At 46.8% G+C, this 21,901-nt stretch overlaps 1 protein-coding gene across 3 annotated transcripts in view; it reads right to left on the minus strand.

Annotated features, from left to right (window-relative positions):
* The window catches only part of DNAJC13 (DnaJ heat shock protein family (Hsp40) member C13), a 2,820,731-nt gene that overhangs the window by 324,892 nt on the left and 2,473,938 nt on the right, over positions 1-21,901 (minus strand). For all 3 annotated transcript variants that reach the window (XM_069648714.1, XM_069648713.1, XM_069648715.1), the window contains one exon: positions 20,055-20,224. In XM_069648714.1, the coding sequence (XP_069504815.1) occupies positions 20,055-20,224 (170 nt within the window). The remainder of the gene's footprint in view (positions 1-20,054; positions 20,225-21,901) is intronic.

Below are 21,901 nucleotides of genomic sequence, written 5' to 3' on the forward strand. Positions count from 1 at the left end.
CAGCCCTGCCGACGAAGGCAAACTCTGTTGCCCATTTGGCGGAACCCCGTGTCGGCAATGTCCGTGGCCACTGTAATGGCGTGGTCCGTTTTAGGGAGAATTCTCATAAATGGCCAGTTTCCCTTACCTCAGGTAAGTCCCTCAGCAGCTTTGCTGGATTTCTAGTGTTTATTTTTTTCACCTGGTGAGTGTATGAGTCTTTTTCACACTCTTACATGTGTTTTGCTGTGTGCGTTTTCACGTTTTGTGTGATCTTGGGCCCTTGAACCTCACCTACTCCATGTGCACCACTTTTTGTGTGTGTTACACAGCACCTTCAGTGCAGTGACACAGGGTTGTCTTTGAGACTTCCCACTGACTCAATTTTTCTGGGGCTGACTACTGTCACTCAGAAACAGGTAAAGTTGCCATTAACTTTATATAGTCACTTTAAAACACAATCCCAGTACATCCCATCTTACATGGAGTATTGGAAAGGGTTAACTCATCGCTTTTTGTCTGTACCTCTTGGAGTCTTTTTTCGCTCTCTTAACATTAACACTTGGCTGGTGGCAGTGGTAACTACCCTAACTTTTCTATTGCGATTATATTATATTAACGTGGTATTGTTTCATGCTATTATATTAGCCTCGAACATAAAACCGCTTCACCAAATACATTTTATTTTGGTTCCGGCTGGATTTATTCGCCATTTCTTTTTGTTAAAGTCTTTCTCGTGTTTTTCTCTGCGTGCCAAAGCAGGGATGACTCCTTTGTTCTCTGTCTTTTCGTGGGCTTCTGCACAGAAGCCCTCTTTAAGGCGCCTGATAGTCTAGGTAGGCAGGATGTGAGGGAGGGGTCTTGGGACCCCTGCCATGGGTTCCCTTGGTAACCCAAGTCGCACTCCTGTTTGACTGGCTAGGTGACTGTCCTTGCCAGGACAGCCACTTTGCTGCGTGATTGACAGCCAGACTGTATGAATGGGGGAAAACTGAATAAAAAGCAGGTCTCTGGGACTGGAAAGGCAGAGTCGCCACTGGAACGAAAGAACCAACAAGGAGCTGATGGAAGAGGACCCCTACAACGACTGAACCGCCCGGTGAAGCCCGGCTGCAGGTCTGAATCTTCAGACTCCAACGACAGAGAGGATCTTCCAAGAATCTTCTTCCCTTGAGCTGGTGGAACCAACCAGTTCGCCCAAACTGCAAGCCAGGACCCCTTCTCTGGTCGAATTCGCTGTACAGAGCTACAGTGGGCCAGATAGCCAGGAAGGTCGGACCCTGCTTGGGTTTTAAGGAGTGCACCTTTTATTCGTTGTTTTGCTCTGCTGCTGGTTTCTTCCCTGGGTAGTGCAGGACCCTCCAGTCTTCCTACTTCGTGTCAGTCCGACAGTCGCTTCAGGAACCGTGAGCCTGCTGAAACTACCAAGAACGTCCGCCGCAGTTACAGTTTCTTCTCCATTTAAGGTACTGTTCAACCTCCGGTTGTTCGTTTCGTTCAGCTGCAGGGAAAGTGTGTGAAATCTTTCTCCAATCCGAGGGCTTGTCCTTCTCTATTCTTCGAACTAACTTTTCTGCTGACCAACTTCGTCCGGAACTCTTGGCAAAGACTTGACCGCAAACTCCCCTGAACCGTGTGATCTTGAGCAAACTACTTTTGCCCTATTGACTTTGGCCCTAAGCATATTCGATTTGATCCTATCACTGGAGTTCCTCTTTCTAGATTGCCCTGCGGACTTATCTGTTGGTACTGCTTCATTTCTGCCTAACTTTGTCTCCCCCCCCTTTCTAATTAACAGAGTGCCATTTTGCTCCCACTTCATTTTTGTGAGCTTATCTTGTCTGTCAACTATTGGGAGTGGTGTGGTGTATTAAGAGTGTGTTTTTTAAACTGCTTATAATAGTGTAATGTTATGCAACTGAAGAGTGTAATAAATGTATATGCTTTTACTTGGAAAACCATGAGTCAGTGTTTGCTTGAATCATAGTAACTGCTGTCCTTTGTGTAACTATCTGATACTGCTCACTTGCTCTTGAGATAAGTCTGGCTGCTCAGCCATTGCTACCACTTGACTGTGTAGTACAGGCTTGTACCAAAGGTGAATTTGTATTGCCACTTGTATTCCTAATTGTGTGTAGTGTTCCCAAAGGGTCACTGCATATATTTCTGCATAACACAGGGACTCCCTCTGTAATGCGGTCGACGCTGAGACTTCTATTGTCGAATGCGCCTGATGCCTGCCGGTAATTCCTTTCCAGCGGACTGGTTGCATTCCGATATACAGAAAAGCGGGATAAAGTTTGCTTAGTTATGGGCAGGCCCTTACGGGCTAAGAAAAAGGCCACAAAGAGTTGGTCAGCTCTTCTGAAATCAGCTGTCTTTGCAATATAATAACAATGCCCTTTTCGGGTCTAGGCGATATAACCGCTCCTCCTCCTCAGAAGGGTGTTGAGCAGGGTAGAAGACCGGGAGGTTGATGGATTGTGATGGTGGAATTCTGAGACAACCTTGGGGAGGAAGCCAGGCCTTACCCTGAGTGAAAACACAGAAGGGTGGTTTAACAGCATAAGGCCTCCAGTTCACTCACCCACCTAGCAGATGTAATAGCCACTAAAAAGTCTGTTTTTAAATAGAGAAGTCTTAATGGATAAGAATGCATAGGCTCAAAGGGAGCCCCCATCAGAAAAGTTAGTACCAGGCCTGCTGAGGCAAGTGACAGAAGGCACTCTATCACTGTAGTGGTGGGAAAAGAGATGGGGGTCAATCTTGCTTTCCCTGCACCATGCCTCAAATCTTCTCCATCTGCACGCATACAAAAATCTTGTAGATGGTCTGGGAGCAGCCAGCAACACCTCAAGTACTTCCTCAGAAAGGTCCCAGTCATCATACCTCATCCTCTCAAGAGTCACGCATGTAGGTTGAGGGATTCCGGGGTTGGGTGGAGTATCCAACCTTCTGACTGGGTTAGGCGATTTGGCCGCTGAGGCAACCGGTGAGCCGGACAGATCCAAGAGGTCGCAGTACCACATTCTCCTCGCCCAGTCAGTTGCGATCAAGGTCATAGTCTCTCGAAACCTCTTGAACCTCCGGAGAACCCATAGAACGACAGGAATTGGAGGGAACGCGTAATGGAGAGGGAAGGTCCAATCCAACAGAAACACGTCCCCCAGTACACCATTTGCTGGGAATTCCCTCAAGCAAAACTGCCTGCACTTCCTGTTGGATTTGGTTGCAAACAGATCGACTGCTTGGGTACCCCAGAAAGCGAGTAAACCTCCTCTAGGACTTCCTGGCACACTTCCCACTGGTGCAAAACCGTGCCCTGCCAGCTCAGAGAAACCGACAAATTGTTCTCTGTGCCCACCAGATGAACTGCTGAGATCAAGATCCGGTTCTCTTGCAACCAGAACCACAGCTGAATTGCCTCTGAGAGACGGGGCAGAAGCCTTCAGGGGTAACCTGATGGCCCGCAATCCAGCCTGTTGATATGCCACCTGGCTTCTGATGGAGACCAGAGACAGCTCACCTGCAAATGCTCGAGGTGGTTGCCCCAACCCTTCAGGGACGCATCCGTGACCACTCGGGCTTGGGGCAAAGGAGGCCAAAAGGGCCCCCGCACCCAATAGATTGCTGCGCGTAATCCACCAGCCGAGTTTGGGGACTACCTGGCTGGACACTGAAAGGGGATCCATGAGAGCTCTCAGATACTGAGACCACTGGTCCCTCAGGAAACACTGGAGGGATCTCATACGCAGCCTGGCCTGTGGCACTAGAAAAATACAGGAGGCCATGAGACCCAGAAGGCAGAGGAAGGAAGCTGCTGCAAGGGTAGCGTGGTTCTGAAACAACTGCACCATCTGGGCTATGTTGCTGAATCTCTCTTTGGGAGGAAAAGCCTTCCCTACCCGGGTGTCTAGGACTGCTCCGATGAACTGGAACCACTGAACTGGTTTCAAATGTGAATTCTTCAAGTTGAGGGAGAAGCCCAGCCTGTGCAGTAGAATGCAGGTGTCCTATAGATGAGACAAAACCTGCCCACCTGACTTACCTCAGATCAACCAGTCGTCCAGATGTAGGAATACATGGACCCCAGGTGTCCTGAGGTGAGCTGCCACTACCGCCATGAGCTTGTTTGTTTGTTTGTTTCTTTCTTTCTTTGTAATGCGCTCCATACCCAAAGGCAGCAGGGCGCAGCAGGAAAGAAAATGCAAAGCTTACAATGTTACAGAATTATACACTTATGCATAAAAATGCATATACAAAAATTACAGAAATATACAATATGCAGTATTCTGTACAGTATAGCAGTTGATAGGGGAGCAAGGTGCGGTGAGATATATATATATATACAGCCAGGATCTATGTGTTTCAATAAGAGCAGTAATGTGGATTAATATGAATAACTTGGATATCAAGTACAAAGTTGTTAATTAACCTTTACTTACATATAAGACTAAGGGTTGTTGGCATTCAAGTGTTTGATGAGGTTCCTTCTAAAGTGTGAAAAGGGTTGGTCAGCTCTTAAGTTATGTGGTAAGGCATTCCAGAGGGTGGCAGCTTTCACAGTGAAGCTATTGCCTCCTATAGTACAGAGTTTAAATCTTGGGATTACCAGACAATTGGAATTCACGGTTCTGGTCTGTCTGATGGCTGGTTTCCTCTTGAGTTTGTCCATTAGGTAGCTGGGTGCAGCATTAGTAAGGGCTTTGTATGTTAGTGAGGCTATTTTTAGTTGGATTTTATTCTCAGTGGAGAGCCATTTATGTTGGCGTCTGGTGGCAGTGATATGTTCTCTTTTATTTATGCCGAGTGCAGTTCTGAGGGCATTGTTCTGTAGGATCTGCAATCTTTGGGTAATGGATTTATTGGCGCCGCTATAAAGAGCATTGCAGTAATCGAGTCTGGAGAGTATGAGGGCTCTAGCCAGGATCAGACAACTATCGTTGGAGAGGAATGTCCTGCCTGCTCTAATTAGTTTGCAGGTGTACGCGGTGGTGGATGCTAATGAGTTGACCTGTTTATTGAATGACATAGTGTGATCCAAATAGAATCCGAGAGTTTTTACCTCGCTTGAAACCTTGATGATGTTGCCATCTATGTTAAACGATGCATATTCAGATCCTAGGTTGTTGATATTGGCATGCGTACCCAGGATGATTAGCTCTGTCTTTTCATCATTCAGGCAAAGGCCTGAATGATGAGATACACCCTGTTCACCAACTCCCTGTCCTTGCTATGATTCCCTGAAAGTGGGAGGAGAATCTGAGTATCATCTGCATAGTTGGTGTAGGTGATACCCAGAAGGTCCAGATCGTCGAACAGAGGTTTGTTGAAGATGTTGTATAGAGTTGGGGAGACGCAGGAGCCCCGAGGGACTCCACAAGTGATAGGAGAGGGGTCAGCTGCTATTGAAGGGGAGAAGACTCATCGTTCTCTCACTCAAGAAGGATTCAATCCATCTGATTGCTTTGCTTGAGAAATGGGCTGCTGAGTCCAAGTGTCTGCATAAGACCTTGTGATCCAAAAGGTCAAATGCTGCAGAGAGGTCGAGTAAGAGGAGGAGAGCCGTCTTCCCCTTATCCCTCAATTCATCTATTTGGGTCTTTAGATCGATAAGGGCTGTTTCCGTCCCGTGTAAGGGGCCGAAACCGATTGTCTAGATCCTAGTAGTTTATGGAGTTCCAAGTGTTTTTGAATCTGGACATATGCCATTTTGTCCAAGATCTTCAATAGGAAAGGTACCGTGGTGATGGGGTGGTAGTTGGTGGGGATGAGTGGGTCCAATGTCTGTTTCTTGAGAAGGGGAAGCACCCAGGATTGTTTTAGGTTGGACGGGATATTACCTGAGGCGAAGGAAGCGTTTATAAGTTTAGCGATAAATGGTGAAAAATCTCTGGCTGCATCTTTGATTATGTGTGCAGGGCAGATGTCACCTTTACAGTTGGAGGGTTTGAGTGATAGTATAATTTTCTCAACTTCCAAAGTAGTGGTTTTCGTAAAGGAGAATTTATTAGAATGTGCGCTAGGTATAGCGTCAGGCAGAGGTTTAGGTGGACTAGGAATATTCAAGGAGTCTTTTTTTAATTGGATTTTGTTTTGAAGGGTGTTTATTTTATTAGCTAGTGCCTGTTGGATATTTGCACACCATGTTTGATCCTTGGTGCAGGTATCCGGTGTGTCGATGGGGGACTCAAGTTCCTTCAATATGGAGAAAAGTTCCTGGTGAAGACCATTGGCGCGAAGGTCAACCCAAAGGGAAGCACTTTGAACTGATAGTGCTTGTCCTCTATGAGGAACCTTAAGCACTTCCCGTGCTTTGAATGTATCGGCACATGGAAATAAGTGTCCTGTAGGTCTATTGACACTAGCCAGTCCTGAAGTTAGAGCGCGTGGAGAATTTCTCTCAACCTCACCATCCTGAATTTGTCTTTCCTCAACAACATGTTCAAGGCCCTGAGGTCCAGAATGGGATGGAGACCTCCTCCCTTCTTGTGTACCAGACCAGGAAATACCGGGAATATAAACCCTATCCTCTCTGCTCGGGCGGTACCTCTTCACAGCACACTTCAACAACAGGGCTTTCAATTCTTCCTGGAGCTCTGTCCGGTGGTTTTCTTACAAATGGCAGACAATAACCCCAGTGAATGAGCTGAAGAGCCCAGGCATCGGAAGTAATTCCCTGCCACTGGATCAAATGCTCCGTCAACCGTCCTCCAACCAGTGCGCTGTGAAAGGGAAAATGAATGCGGCTTCAGAGGCTGGGTCGCCTGTGCCACGGACGCTGCTTGTTGGCCTCTAGAAGCCCCCATATCCCTTCCGGAGCACGACAAACGCTTCTGGCCTTGCCTGACCAGTGGTAGCTGCGCTCCCCTGCCATAAGGAGCATACCCACATGTAGCCCCGTGCACTAGAGGCTAAGCTGAAGGCAGGTTTGGCCGGCTGCGCAGCTAGCCCTAAAGACTTAGAAGCAATTTTGGATTCCATAAATTATTCTAAGGAATCATCGGCTTTCTGGCCGAACAGAAGATCACATTCGCCGGGCATTTTCAGAAGTTTAACTTCGACAGTGGGCAAGAAACCAGATGTTTTTAAATAGGCCTGCCTTCTTAGCGTTACTGCTGATGCCATAGATCGTCCCACACAGTCGGCAATGTCTAGGCCCGTTCGGAGCGACTGACTGGCCACCTCATTCCCATCTTGCACTAGCTGTAGGAAGCCCTTGCGGATCTCTCCTTCTGGGATGTACAGCGCAGCATTTTCAACTGCTGTCCATAGACCAAAGTAGTACTTGGCAACCTGCTTGCCACATTTGTAGCCATAAGGGCCATACAGCCTGAAGTTAATGCTTTTTCTGCTAAGGCATTAACTTTTTTTGCTTCACTGTCGGGAGGCAGAGTGGAAGTGGAAGATGCAGGTCTAGATGAGACGGTGGCAGCCTGCATAACAAGCTCCTCCAGGGAAGGGTGAGAGGAGAGGAATGAAGGGCCTCCCTCTAGCCGGCCTACAGGATGCTGCGCACCATTGTTAAAGGATCAGCAATGGCAGAGTTTAAAGGCATATTGCGTTCTGTGGTGAGAACTTCATCTAAAATATATCAGTAAGGTTATAACCTTGTATCAGCGCCACCAAAGAATGGAATCCTAGGGTATCAATAACCCCTTATACTAAAGTTCTGAATTTAGACCCATTATGAACATAGGGCTGGGAGTGCTGAAATTCGAGGTCTGGAGAGGCGTCCAGACCGCTAGCATCATTGAGGCCTTGAGCTAGATGTAAAAGCCGATTTTGGTCTTCAAAATAATCGACCCCTCCGGTACCCAAGTAAATGGGATCAACATCTCCCTGTCATTACTGCCGAAGATACCTGCTATGGTATCGAAAAATTCAGACCGAGGTTGTGGTGTGAAGGTTTTCTCGACAACCGTTGACGTCGAGGGTTTGTCTTTCGGCACTGATATGGTGGATGTGAGTGTGATCGGTGTGGAGACGCCATAGCGTCGAGATCCTTGGATGCACCGGGTTGATCTCGCTTCCATTGGACCGCTTTCCGTGTCGAAAGATTTATTGGTACTGACATTGTCAGTACCAGGGCACTAGAGGGGTCGGAAATGCTGAGCACTGCTCTCGACTCCGAAGCCTGCTGCGTGGTGGGGTTAGCCTCGCCGACTGCAGCATGGTTTTTAAACATGTCAAGCATAGAGGACTTACAATCCTTCCACTCTTGCCGGGTAGCACACCATACCATCGGATTAACTTTATCCATCAACTAATCTGAGTCCCGATGGTGGCAGTGACACCTTTTCTTCTTCCGGGAAGAGGAAGAATGGCTTCTCTAGTGGGGCAGTTTTTCTTCCACCTATGTTCTTTTTCAAATAGTGTGCCCCTAGATTTCGGAACCAAAGACTGAACCTTCAATCGCGCCAGTGACTTAGAGGGCAGCCGATCCAGAGAGTTTAGCTGCTCGGTTGCAAAGGAATTTGGGCTACATTTTGGTGCATGACGGACATCCGTCAGTCCTGTGACCCATGCAGAGGCACCAGAGAGACAAATTGTATGGATCAACGATGGACATGTTGGTGCCGTAGTTGGTACACCACTTGAAGCCCGATACCCGAGTGACCAACATCTCCCGTCGAGGAAGGACAAAAAGTTTTCAGACGAAAACGTTGAGTGAGTCGAAGACTTGCCTGTGCTCCCAAGCATCGTGTTAGCACACGGAAAAACAAACTGATGTGTGGGAAATTGTGAGGAGGTATTTATACGACTCCCAACATCGCTTCTGAAGCCGATGACCAGATGCAGAGCAAGACGGATCGACGGCCGGGTCGAGGTCCACTAGGCCCCCTGTAGAAAATGTTCTGAAGTAGCAGAGCTGGAGGGAATATCTATCAGAAGAGGAATCTGCAGGAGAAAGGCAATCTATTGAAAAGGTACAGCAGGGGTATGCATCCCCAGGTATCAACTACTCTGTCTACCAGAGCCCTAAACTTTGCATGAGTATGGGTATAGGGGTGGGCCTGCTGTAGTTTGATGTCTGGAGAAGTGTCCAGCCCACTGGCATCATGCAGTCCCCTCTGCCAGGCAAGCAGTTCTGCCTGGTCAGTAAAATAAGGTGCACTGCCAGCCTCCGAATAAATGGGGGTCGACATTGCAATGGTTTCCGTTGTCTGTGCCGAAAATGTCCATCGACCCAAAGAAGTTGGATCGAGACAACAGTACAACAGACCGCTCGACAGCGATAGACATCAATGGTTTATCCGTCAACATTGAAGGTATGGCGATCGGCGTCAACACTGTTCTGGGCGCCAGTGATGCATCAAGAACTCGCAGTCTGAGGCACGCAGGAAGGTCCAGCGTCGGAGACTGACCAGATTTTTTGGGAATCTGTGCTATCTTGGGGCTGGAATCATCAGGTGCCGCTGGAGCTACCGGGAACTGCTGTTTCGGGACTTTGCCCGCATCCACAGCTGCCTTCTGAAACATGGCCGGCATCTGGAACTTAAAGTCCTCCCATTCTTGACTGGACGTCGGCCCCGCCGAGGACTAACCGCGTTCGGATGAGGAGTCAGTGATGCCTCTTTTTATGTGAGGATGAGCGGATTCAAGATTGGGATCTCTACTTTTTCTTGCGCCAGTGCCTATCCTCCTTTTTGGACATGGGGCCTTCCGTTTCAGCCCCCGATGACCGAACGCCCCGGTGACGTGACTTGGACGGTGATCGGCTGTTAGGGAGAATTCTCATTCAATGGCTAATTTCCCTTACCTAGCGAGTCCCCCAGCAGCTTTGCTGGATCTCTGGAGTTTATTTTTTCCACTTGGTAAGAGTGTACCCTTTTTTTCCACGCTTACCTGTATTTTTGCCATGTGTATTTCAGCTGTTTTGCGATTGTGGACTCTGGAGTACACCACTTCAGTAGCCCCCTTCTTTTGTGTGTTACACTGCACCTTCAGTGCAGTGACACAGGGTTGTCTTTTAGACTTTGCACCAACTCCATTTCTGAGGCTGACTACTGTCCCCCAGAAAAGGGTAAAGTTGCCATTAACTTTACTTAGTCATTTAACCACAGATCCAGTACACCCCATCTTACATGGAGTACTGGAAAGAGTTAACCCTTAGCCCTTTTTATCTGTACATCCTAGAGCATTGTTTCGCTCTTTTAACATTTAGACTTGGCTGGTGGCAGTGGTATCTACCCTAACTTTTTCTACCGCGATTATACTATATAAACGTGGTATTGTTTGAGGCTATTATATTAGCCTCGAACTTAAACCCGCTTGACCAAATACTTTTTCTTTTGGCTGCGGTCAGGTTTATTCGCCATTTCTTTTTGTTAAAGTCCCTCTTGTGTTTTACTTTGCACGGCAAACCAGGTTTGCCCTCTTTGTTCACTGTCTTTTGGCGGGCTTCTGCCAGAAGCCCTACTCTAGGCACCTGGGTGTCTAGGTGGGCTGAATGTGAGGGAGGGGTGCAGTCACCCCCTGCACAGGAGTCACAGTGCGACTAGGAAACCCAAGTCGCACTGTGCCATGATTGGCTGAGGTGGTTGTCTGGGCCGGACAACCCCCCTGCTGTGTGATTGACAGCCAGGCTGTGTGAATGGGGGATTTTCGCATAAAAGGCAGGACTCTTGGGCTGGAAGTCAGAGTCGCCACTGGAACTACAAGGAACTGAAGAGAAGCGTAGAAGAAGTCGACTGCTGCAACTATCCCGTCCCGGTGAAGCCCTGCTGCAGTCCTGAGCTATTTATCCTTCGACGACCAGAGAAGATCCAGTCCGGAGTCTTCTTCCCTTGAGCTTGGTGGGGATACCAGCTCATCTTCTAACAGCCAGAGGATCCTCTTCGTGGTCGAAATCGCTGCACACTGCTGTAGTGGTCCGGATAGCCATCTGAAGAGCCTCTCCTGTTTTCAAGGAGCGCACCTTTTATTCACCGTTGCTGCTGCCGGCTTCATCCCCGTGTGGTGCAGACCCCTCCAGACGTCCTCCTTCGGATTGAAGCTCCAGGAACCGAGGGTCTGCAGGAAACTACCAGGAACAACTGCCGTGGCACCAGCTTCTTTCTTGAATAAGGTACTGTGTTCTGCTCGAGGAATTTGGGTGAATCCCTTTTCTTCGCCTCCAAGACTGGCCCTTGACTTCCCTCCTTCTTATAACTTTTGCTTCCTCTGTTGACAATATCCAAGTACTCCTGGCTACGCTGAATCGTGAACTATCGGACTGTGTGATCGTCGACAACAGGAACCCGGTTCCACTTGACACTGGGTCTGGCGTATTGACTTTTTAATTTCTGTCTAAGAGTGTTCTCTGATTCTGTCTGCCTTGACAAAAGTATTGCCTATGATTTTTGACCCCAACTCTCTCTGGGTATCTCAGGTGCTAAGTGTGTTTTTGCCCCGTTAAAATTTCTTGCCGCGGATACGCGTTTCTTATGTAAGACCGAACTGTCATTACTGTCAAAAAGTGATCGCAAGTGTATTCCCGGTAATGTCTTTTGTTTCATAACACCGGTCAGCTAAAACACAGGGTACTTACCTTGAAGTATACCGTACAAAGTGAATTGGTTAGTTGTAGTATATTTTTTACGTGTGGTTTTTGAATTAATAGAAGTGTTGTGCGCATAACAAATGGTTTAAAAATAAATGTACTTATATTTTTTACCTGAAACCTTGAGTCAGTGTTTGCTTGAGTCACAGTAATTGTGGTCCCTTGGTGTAATCTCTGCTGCTACTGTACTTGTATTGCCACACGTGGTCTTAATTGTGTGTAGGGGTCCCTAAGGGCACTGCACAGGATTCTGCCTAACATCGGCCCAATGCAAGCTTGGCAGCCTGCTCCCGTATGGATTTCGGGTTCATTTAGCCTCAGTGTCGTGACCCGTGATGAGGCACCAGACGCAGATGTCATGTGGGTCGGTCTCCGACATATTGGAGCCACAATCGGAGCAGCGCTTGAAGCCCAATATCTGAGGTGCATACATGGTAGCCCGCAATTACAGTATTTTTGTCCAAAAAACGCGGAGTGAATATCGAGAGATCACAGATCGCTAGTGTTCCTCACTGAGCAGGGTGCTGAGCGTGCAGAAAAAAGGAACTGAGGAACATGGCATAGAAAACCATTATATATATATACACGACACACAGCATCACGTCCGGAGCCGGCGATTGAGCACCGAGTTAAGGCGGATCTACGGCTGAGGCCAGGTCCACTACCCCCCATGTCAATGTTTTTTCCTAGCAGCTCAAGCAGGAAGGGGACATCGGATGAGGAATCTGCAGGAGAAAAGCAAACCATTGACAGAGTATGTCTTGAACAGACTGTTCTTCTTGGTGTGGGAAGAAGGTAACACTCCACTGGGCTCAACCCTATGGTACAAAGAGGACTGTGCCCAGTAGGGGGGTTAATCAAATGGATGCAGCACCACTAATGATCTACCATAACTGTGGCTTTCAAATGATGAAAAAAGGAACATAGTAGAGCAATTATCTTCTTCAAAAATCATCAAGTAGCGTAGAGAACTAGGAGCGGACTCCAAAAACTTTAATGTGCTGTAAGAATCTGAAGATGGCCTCCATGGGTGGAGCTATGAGAGGTACCGACTATTGGCTGATCGGAAAGATGCCCCAAAATGACACAGAGCAAAGTGAATGCAGTGTGTCAAGTTGAAATGAAAACTGCTTTAATGTTACCAAGGATTCACAGCCTTACGACGGGGAATATTCAAAGAGCTCATTAATCTATGAAAGAACTGATGCTGGAAAATTGTGTCTTTTTAGGAGGAAGTTGAAGAGTGGTGAGATTCACTCCTAGGGAATTATCTTTTCCTGTGCTTTCTCAATGTATTTCTTTGGCATCAGGAGGGTGCGAATTCTGCGGATTCCCCAGCAACTGTCTCCTTGCTTGCTACCTCTTGGGGATGTTTGGCTAGGGTACTGTCAGGGAATTCAAAGAACTGTGAGGTTCACCCTTTTGGAGGGCAGTGAAGAGCATTGCTGCCCTTTCCTATGAAGCAGGGGTGGGTGATAGAACCACAATCTTCTGTGCGCGATTTGCTCCCAAACGCCAGATACAGATCTGGTGAGATTCTGACACAGACATCTTTGCTGTGCAATCCCTGTAAGATTTAAATCCTGAAGCTTTACCAGATCCATGCATGACATTGTGGGAATATTTTCTCTCTGATTGTAAGAACGAATTACTTACCTCTCTATAATGTTCTTTCAATCAATTATGTCTTCCTCCCACTGATGGCGCATCTTAGATATATCTTTTCCAGTGCCAGACGCCTCTGCAAACGTTTTCAGCCACCATGGGTGCAGCGTGGCTTTGCTTAGTGTAGTTGCGTGCCGGATATCTAGCCCAGTGTATACAGAGACAGCAATGCCCCATGACCTCAGTTACTCCTTTTTTCTTAGCACTCAGCAGCTTAAGGACCACAGAACAACATTGTACTGGCTATGTGTCAAGAGGGGCAGGATGGGAGAACGTTATAGAATCTTTTGGAGGAAGAACTTATCCAGGGCTCTGTAACCTTTGGCTCTCCAGATGTTTTAGATTACAACTACCATCAGCCCTAGCCAGCATAGTCAGTGGTAGGGATCATAGGAGTCTCAGTGCAAAACATCTGGAGAGCTGCAGGTTACACACCTCTGGTACACTAATCCATCAAAAAGACCATTACAGAGAGGTAAGAAATGTCTACTTCATAGAATCCTCATCTTAGATAGACTCTCAAAGTAGATCTGGAAGAGGGAGGCAGCAGGCCAGGAATATCACTTACACCAGGAAACCCTGGAGAAAGGCTTGACCAAAGCAATTATCTTGTCCTTAAAACGAATCCAAACATGTTCAAGGATGCCTTGGAAGTTGCCTAAGAGATGCGAGCACAGGGACATGCCTTTGCAATGCAGCAGTAGCTGCGAGACCCCTCATCCCATCGGCCTGAGTCCATCAGGGACATCTTTCCTGCCCAGATCATAACACTCAAACACAGAGGACAGCCCATATGGACAGGGGTCTGCTTCTGAACAGCCCAGCTTCCACACGCTTCATCATAACTCACAAACAGCGGGTCATCCTTCCTGATGCTCCTACAATTTCGAAAGATGAGGCAGAGTGAAGAAACCGGTAAGGTAAATCGTCTGAGACAGATGAAAGACCGACATTAATCTGCAAAGGAACGTTGGCCTTACCCTCAGGTCCTTGCAAGTTTAACAGACAAATTCTGGACTGCATTCACCCACCTGGCGGAGGTGAGAGCAACCAGGAAAATTACCTTCAAGTGAGCAATCTCTTAGGAACAGGTTCAAATGCAGCGGTCATAATGAAAGTAATAAAAGGGTACAAATCCCATGCAAGAACAAAAACTGTGTGTGAGAACTGATGAGATTGTCCCTGCCTAAACTGCGTAACAGTGGGGGAATGGTGAGGAACAAGCCCCACTCAGGGGTCCACTTAAATACTGAAACGTCAGGCAGGTAATCCCTTTATAGTGCCTTTCTGAAGCAAATCTAGCACAGACAAGGTTGGACAGATCAAATAGTTCATTAAGCCACACCAGACAGCAGGCAGAAAAAAGGTAGACAACCCGAAGACAGATGGACTTAGTGGGGAGCCCCCTGGCAGAATGGAGAACATTCAGGACCTCATCAGAAAGGTCCCAATTCTTGTACCTCTGCCTCTCAGCAGTCAAGCAAGAAGACAAAAGTTGCTAAGATTCGAGTGCAGGACCTGCCGTCCTCCCCCTGAATGGGAAAGCAAGACCACCCTGGCAGAAAGACACGAAAGCAGGTGGTGGAGGAGAAATGAAGAGTGGGGGAGAAGAGAGGGTGAGGGGGATCAGATGCACTTGTTTTGAAACTCCAGACATCACATCTTCAAGTTTCAGTCGGGGACTATCAGGATCATGGGGGACCCAAACATTTGCACTCTCCAGAGAGCCATAGGGATACATTGAATAAGAGGGAATGCATAGAGGATATTGAAGTTCCACTCAATCAAAGCATCCCATAGGGCTGCCCGCCAAGGAAATTCCCACTCTCACTTCCTGGCGAAGGGGTCCACCTGAGGAGTCCCCAAACAGACTGAGAACCCGTCCAGTACTTCCTAGCAGAGCTCTCACTCATGGGAGTATGATGCCTGCCCACATTCTTTGTTGCAGAAAGATGGGCAGCACATCGCCCTATGGCACTGTAATCCCCAACCGCATCACTTTTGTGCACAGATGCAGGCAAATCAACCCACTTTTTAAGCAGTGCATTGCCATCATGTTTCACCATCAAAATCAGGATACACATGCCCTGCACCAAGGGAAGGAAAGCCACCAGGGCCAGTTTGCAGTTACAGCAGATTGATGTGTTCCTGAGCTTGGATATGGATCAGAGGTGGCTTACCATCAGAACTCCCAGGTGTGTACCCTACCACTAAGGGATGCATCGGACACATTTTTGAGTTGGTGCCAAGGTTGCCCCAGGGGCTCTCCCTTCAGCAAGTTGGCCCCAAGCACCACAATAGCAGGACCGGACAGGATGCAGGAAGCCACAAGGCCCCGATGACACAGGAAACCCAAGGGTGGGACCAGAATCCGGGAGTAAAGAAAGGACACAATCTGAGGGCTGCTCACATCTCACTCCTTGGGAGGAAAGGAACTACCCACGCACCTGTCCAATATAACTGCGATGAACTGGAATAACTTGGATTTAGGGATAATCCCAGCCTGTGTAAAATCCAGCCGGTGTGGTGCAAATGTCCTGCCACCAACTCTGGGGACAGGACATGAATGAGCCAATCGTCCATGTTAGGAAATATATATTTTTTTTGCTGTTTTCCCTCCACAGACATCAATGATATGCCCACATTTTTGCTATGGTTTCAAACCTGTACTGAAATTTGAAAGATACAACCCCCAAACTGGGCAACCTGGGGTGGGTGGGAGGGACTCAAAGAGGTTCCGAGCAGAAGTCTGGCTCTTCGATGCACATCTTCCTCAAGCATGGCAGGCACCATCTCAGCATCATTTTGATCTGGACTCGCTGGGTCTTTCTATAGGTACAAGAGGTACATCGTCCAAACCAATGTCCTTTTAGACCGTAAGCAAAGGATGAAGTGGAGGCTGGCTGATGATATTGGAATCACCTTAGAGGAATCTTTAATTCTTTCCAGCGACTCATCGTTCAGTTCACATAAATGAACTTCATCAAAAGGGCATAACCAGTAATCAGGAAGCTCTAAACTACCTCTCCCTACCCATCACCAAGGATGTGCCCTCTGAACGCCTGACACAGTAGGCTGCATCCAGCTTGGCCTGCAGCGCTTGATAGGCTCTTTGCTTTAGATTATAATTTCATGAAAGACATCCCAAACCTCATCTTCTGGAAAACTGTATGAGGTTGCAGAGACCACGCACCATAATAAATGTGAAAACTTGACCAATGCACATAAAGTATTCAAGGCTTTCAAGGATATGCTCAATGATACAAAAACATTTTGAGCAAGACCGTCTATTTTTTCCCCTTCTCTTTCTGGCACAAGAGCCAGGGAAGAAGGAGACAACTTCAAATTAAGCATGGCTGCCAGAGTCAGAATGCCCTATGCGGAGACTAATACAAGGTAACCAGAGTTCGGCTTGTATTATTTAGTGAGCTCTCAATCCACCGCTGGGGCAGAAAAAGAGTTCTGCCACAAGGCAAGCATTAGGCCATTAAACAGCAGCACCGTCTCAGTCAGAGGACCTTTGTCTAAGATTTCAGTGACCTCGTAGTGCACTAAGCTCTCTGATGGAGCTCTGAGGTTCAAGGCAGCTACCACTTTCTCCACAGCTTTTATGTATTGCACTTATGTCAACCACGTCAGCAAAGAAGTCTGCTAAAGGCCTGTGCCCCGTGCCCCAGGGGGGTTCCTTGTCAAAAGGGACAGCATTTCCTCGACTCTGAGGCATAGATGTCTGCTAGCATGGGGCAGAGCTTTCAACTTGTCAGCTGCAACAGACTCTTAAACTATGGGACCGAGCCCCCACGCCAACACTACTGCTGGAGGAGCTGAGCTAAGCAGCTTGAAACTAGACACTGAAAATGTTCTAACGGCTGATGCAAGTGCAGCTGACTGGAGTGTCCCCTTTGAGGCCAAAGCCATACATCGGATCTCTAAAAGCTTCCCATTCCTCTCTGACATGCATCGACGGAAAGGAGGCCTTTTCCTGTCTTAATACTCATAACAGTCGCCCCTCCATGATCAATGTCGAATCCTATTTTTCATTTTACATGAGGAAGAGCAGTGTGAGTCACTGCGGGAGTGCCGTCTTGTCATGTCTTCTGTTCACTTCCTCCCCCATCTTTTTTCTCCAGAGTGGGCACCTCTACTTTGACCTCCAACAACAAAGCAAGTCTACGGTCTATGCGAGTGGCCAAAGCTTACAAAAGGGAGACTTTTTAGCAAGAACCAGCTCAAATGGCTGTGTTAAAAGATTGCTTCTTGCTGTACAGTAAGGGTTATTTTGCCATCATGCGACTGAAGAGGCGACAATGCCTATAACTTTCCAACGCTGAGGACATAATGTAGTGAAAGCGAACTGTCAAGGGTGTTGGGAACATCCAGTCTAGTTCGGGAAAGCTGTCCAAACCATAGATTTTATACTGCACTCATCAACTTAAGTGAGGTGCGATAGGTATACATTGTGTCCCTATAGCTTTGCGGTTATTTACATGATGTGTTCAAGAAAGCTGGCGGAAGCAAACCTTTTTTTACCATGTTTCTTTTAATTGTCTTAAGCAGTTTTGCATTTTACCGTGTAATGCCTTTTAGAGTACCATATACTCTAAAATGGCTGTGCCGCAAGATTTTGCCCTGTTCTTTGGCACTCTTGTATTTTGGCCTTCCTCCTGCCCTCTCAGGGAAAGAATTACCATATATGGTAATCCCTTTCCCGGCAGTGGTGTGTATTTGTGGACAGGTGTTGGGGCAGGGACTGTCACATTCTAGTCCACATCCATGCCAGAGTGTCTGTGTTGCTGGGCTGATGCAATAGCCAGTGGCTGTCCTACTATTTGAATGGTGCAGATCCATACCATTGGTGGGCCTGGGGGAGACTCCAGCTCAAATCCTGGATAAAAAGAAGACTTTTGCAGTCATTCAACAGATCTGTTTGGGTCCAAGACGCCTACGAAGAGTTGCACTCCCGGCTTAAGACCTCGAACCTGTTGGTGCCCTCAAGCATTGTCGATCAGCCATCCCAGTGAAGCCCTGCTCCTTTGCTGATCTCCAAAAGGTCTCCATCAGTGCTCTGACCACTGGACAGGTGGGAACAACCAGTCTCAACCCCTGCTTGAGGATCATGCCCTTGGAAGCTTTCGAAAGTGTCCCAGAACCATCCTGTGGGCTGACCAGATTCCATGTGGGCTACATCGTTCAGAGTTCAGACCTTGGACTCCTCAGAACCTCGACTTGTGAAACAAGAGGCCTCCCCCTGCAGATGCAGCTCTCCAGCACAAAGAGGGGCACTGCAGAATCAGCTTCTATTTTTCCGCCACAAGATTTGTCTTCCAACATTTTCCTTAATTGGACATCGCTGATCTCCATTTGCATTGTGTCTGGGGTGTGGGATCTTCTCAAGTCACTGACAACTTGGGGATCCTTTCTTTATTGTGCCAGCATCGTCCAGTTGTCCATCCTCAGAAATACCGCCTGGCCAGAGCACAAAAATGTTGTCTAACCAGACTAAAAAACCCAAAGACAAAAGTGACCTCTGCACCCGTGACCCCTAAACCTCCTTCATCGGTACCAAGTCATGGAGCATAGGGGCCCAATGATTTCAGGAGCTGCCAAAGAGGTCTCTAAATGAATTGGAGTATAGGGTGTGATTAAACATACATGTTCCTAACCACCCCCACCTCTATAGGATTTAACGCACAAGGTCTTGCCTGACTGTCAAGGTTCCTCCTCTGTGCTTCCCTCGAGTTGGCTAGATTGTAAGAGGGTCTAAGATTTTCTACAATTGTTCTACTACTTTGAAACACTTACTAACTTCCTGTTGGCTTTGCCAATAATTGTTCAGAACCTTAAAAACAGTTGTAGCCTTCTGGAAACAACTGCATTGGGAAATGTGACTCTAGGGGCACCAGAAACCTTTTATTCTAGCTAGTGAACACTTTAAGGTGTAGAGCCTTATTTCATAAGGCTGTGCATGGTGTCTGAACTATTTTCTCTTCTACATATCAGTTCTCTAATTTGGTTTTTACTTACCTGGTTCTGTATTCACTAGTTTTGCTACATTACAGTTTCTCCAGTTATTTTAAGTGTGTATAAAGTAAAGAGGTAATGCTATGGAGCCAGGCCATCCCAAAAAGGTAGTGTGTATATAATAGTAGTGAATGTTTAGTATAATACTTACCCACATAATTGTATTTTTATACATTCTGCCAACGTGTGTTATTGAGAGTCTTCTATATGTTCTTAGCTATTCCCTTTGTCACTCCCACAATCTCCTACGCCTAACGTTGCTGCTCAGTCACACTACACAGAGCTTTTGTAGACAATGGGCCTCCTTACGAGTCCGGCGGTAACCGTGCCGAAATTCCAGCAGGTTACTGCCAGACTCGTATTACCATTCCGCCTCCTTGATTGCCGGAATCACCAGAGCATTACAACCCCGGTGACCCGGTAATTCCAGAGGCGGAATTCTGTTAATCCCCATTCCCATGGAGTCCCATAGGACTCCATGGGAATGGGAAGTGGAAACACCGGCACCATGCTGTAATGATGCCAGTGTTTCTATGTCTGCCTGCAGGCGGGTGGTGTTAAACCCGCCAGGTTAGACCTGGTGTGAGGGACACCTCCCGCCTGCAGGACTCCTAATCAGGCGGTCCGGAAAGAACGGTGGTGGCGGATTTATCACCACTGTTCTTTCCGGACCGGCTGACTCGTAATGAGGCCCTATGTCTTTCCCACCTCACCAGAATTGAGTGGTCTCTCAGAATCTGTCCACAGGGCTGATTCTGAAAATTCATTGTAACAGGTGGTTTTTCTCCCTTGAAACATCTCTCATGGTCATTATTTAACATAAGGTCACACTTTCAGTACATACGCCAGCATCATTTCTCGGACTGTTGTGGACACCTTCTCCCTGGAGTTGTCATTCCAAATTAACTCTGGGTTTTCATGTGTCCCTTCAAAAATATGCACAGCAGCTTCGGGATTGTCCCTCATAGCATCCATAAAGACACCTGGCAGAAACTTCATCAGCGTAAGTCTGACCTGTTGGAACAGACAGTCATTGGTCAGGATTAACGGTATGAGTGAAACATTCATCAACATGTTGCAGTTTAACAGGCAAATTTTACGCACAAACTTTACAATCAGGGGCCACATTACAGAAACTTTACATTTGAACCAGTGCAAATGCAAAGTTGCACTGTATTAGCACTAGGGCAAAGTTTGCCCTAGGGCAAAATACATGGGGCCGCATTTGAAAATCTTTGCACCAAGACAAGTGCAATTTTGTATGGTTTAAGCACCAGGGTAAAAAAAATGCCCTACTGCACCAAACATACACTTTCAATGCATTTCTACACCCAGGCGAAGTTTGTCCTCCTAGTGCATACACAGATTGGTATTAGCACTACGGTATACTTTGCCAAGGTGTAAAAATGTATTCAAAGTGTATACTTTTTGCAATAGGGCATTTTCTGGTCTAGTGCTTACACCATGAAAAAATGCACTTGTCATGTTGCAAAGGTTTTCTAACATGGCACCAATGTTTTTTTGGAATAGGGCAATTTTGCCCTAGTATCAATACCGTGCAACTTTGCACTTGCACCAGTGCAAAGTTTCTGTAATCTGGTCCCTGATGTTTAGATGACCAATCTAAATAAAAGACGAAATAAAAAAGTCAGCAATAATATATTGGCAGAATTTTAAGTTTCCCCATTTATTGGGAGTGAGAGAGGTTTAGCTTGACCTCAATATTTTATCTCAAGGAACAGTCCATTCAGGAATCAAGGATTTTATTTTATAAAATGCTAAAGGAATACAATTATTGCAGGGAAAAATGATTAGCGATAAAAAGCCAAGACCAGCTGAATAACTTACACTGAACAATTTTAGAACTCTGTAAAAACTACAATGTATGCGAAGACTGGTGTGGGAAATTCCTGAGGCTTGTATACAAGCCAGAGATCACTGCCGTGAGATAAACAATCTTGTTGTACTTTGGTTAGCTATGCTCAAGAAGCCAAGACATGCTTCTCCGGATGGATATGGGGTGACTGAAATATAGCATAAGCTACAAGTTCAAATAAATGATTTGCACCAAAGGTTACAATTCTTGATGTACTTTTAACTACTGTTGTAGTTACGTAACAATTCATTTTATTTTTTTATTTTTATTTTATTACATTTGTTACACACCCAGACCCTGGGGGTATCACAGCGTGGTTACATTGGCAATGGAATATACAAAGTTACATTTACAATAGTTACTCAGAGGCATTGGTGAGAAAGGGGAAAAGGATATAGTTACATAGAGTGAGAGGTGTTTGAAGGTTCCCGAGAAAAGGCTGACTAGGGCTGGGATAATATATGTCCATATTCGGCTAGAATTTATTAAAGAGCCAGGTTTTTAAGCTTTTCTTTAATTTGGGAAAGGAGACTTCCTTTTGATATGAATGCGGAGTGAGTTCCAGTGCTTAGGGGGGAGGACTCGGAAGCTGCTTCCTCCTGCTGTGGCGTATTTGAAGCGGGGGGATTTCCAGGAGTTCTTCGTTATTGGATCTTAGTACCAGGGAAGGTTTCTTTTTCTTGATGGCGTTATTAAGGTAGATGGGTGCTTTACTGGCGAGGCATTTGTGAGTAACACAAAGTATTTTGAATAATATTCTTGCTTTGATAGGCAACCAATGTGCTTCTCTTCTAATGTTAGTGATGTGATCAGCT

This window comes from Ambystoma mexicanum, chromosome 2q (assembly GCF_040938575.1).
Source record: "Ambystoma mexicanum isolate Mex_15411 chromosome 2q, UKY_AmexF1_1, whole genome shotgun sequence".
In the NCBI taxonomy this organism is placed as follows: domain Eukaryota; kingdom Metazoa; phylum Chordata; class Amphibia; order Caudata; family Ambystomatidae; genus Ambystoma; species Ambystoma mexicanum.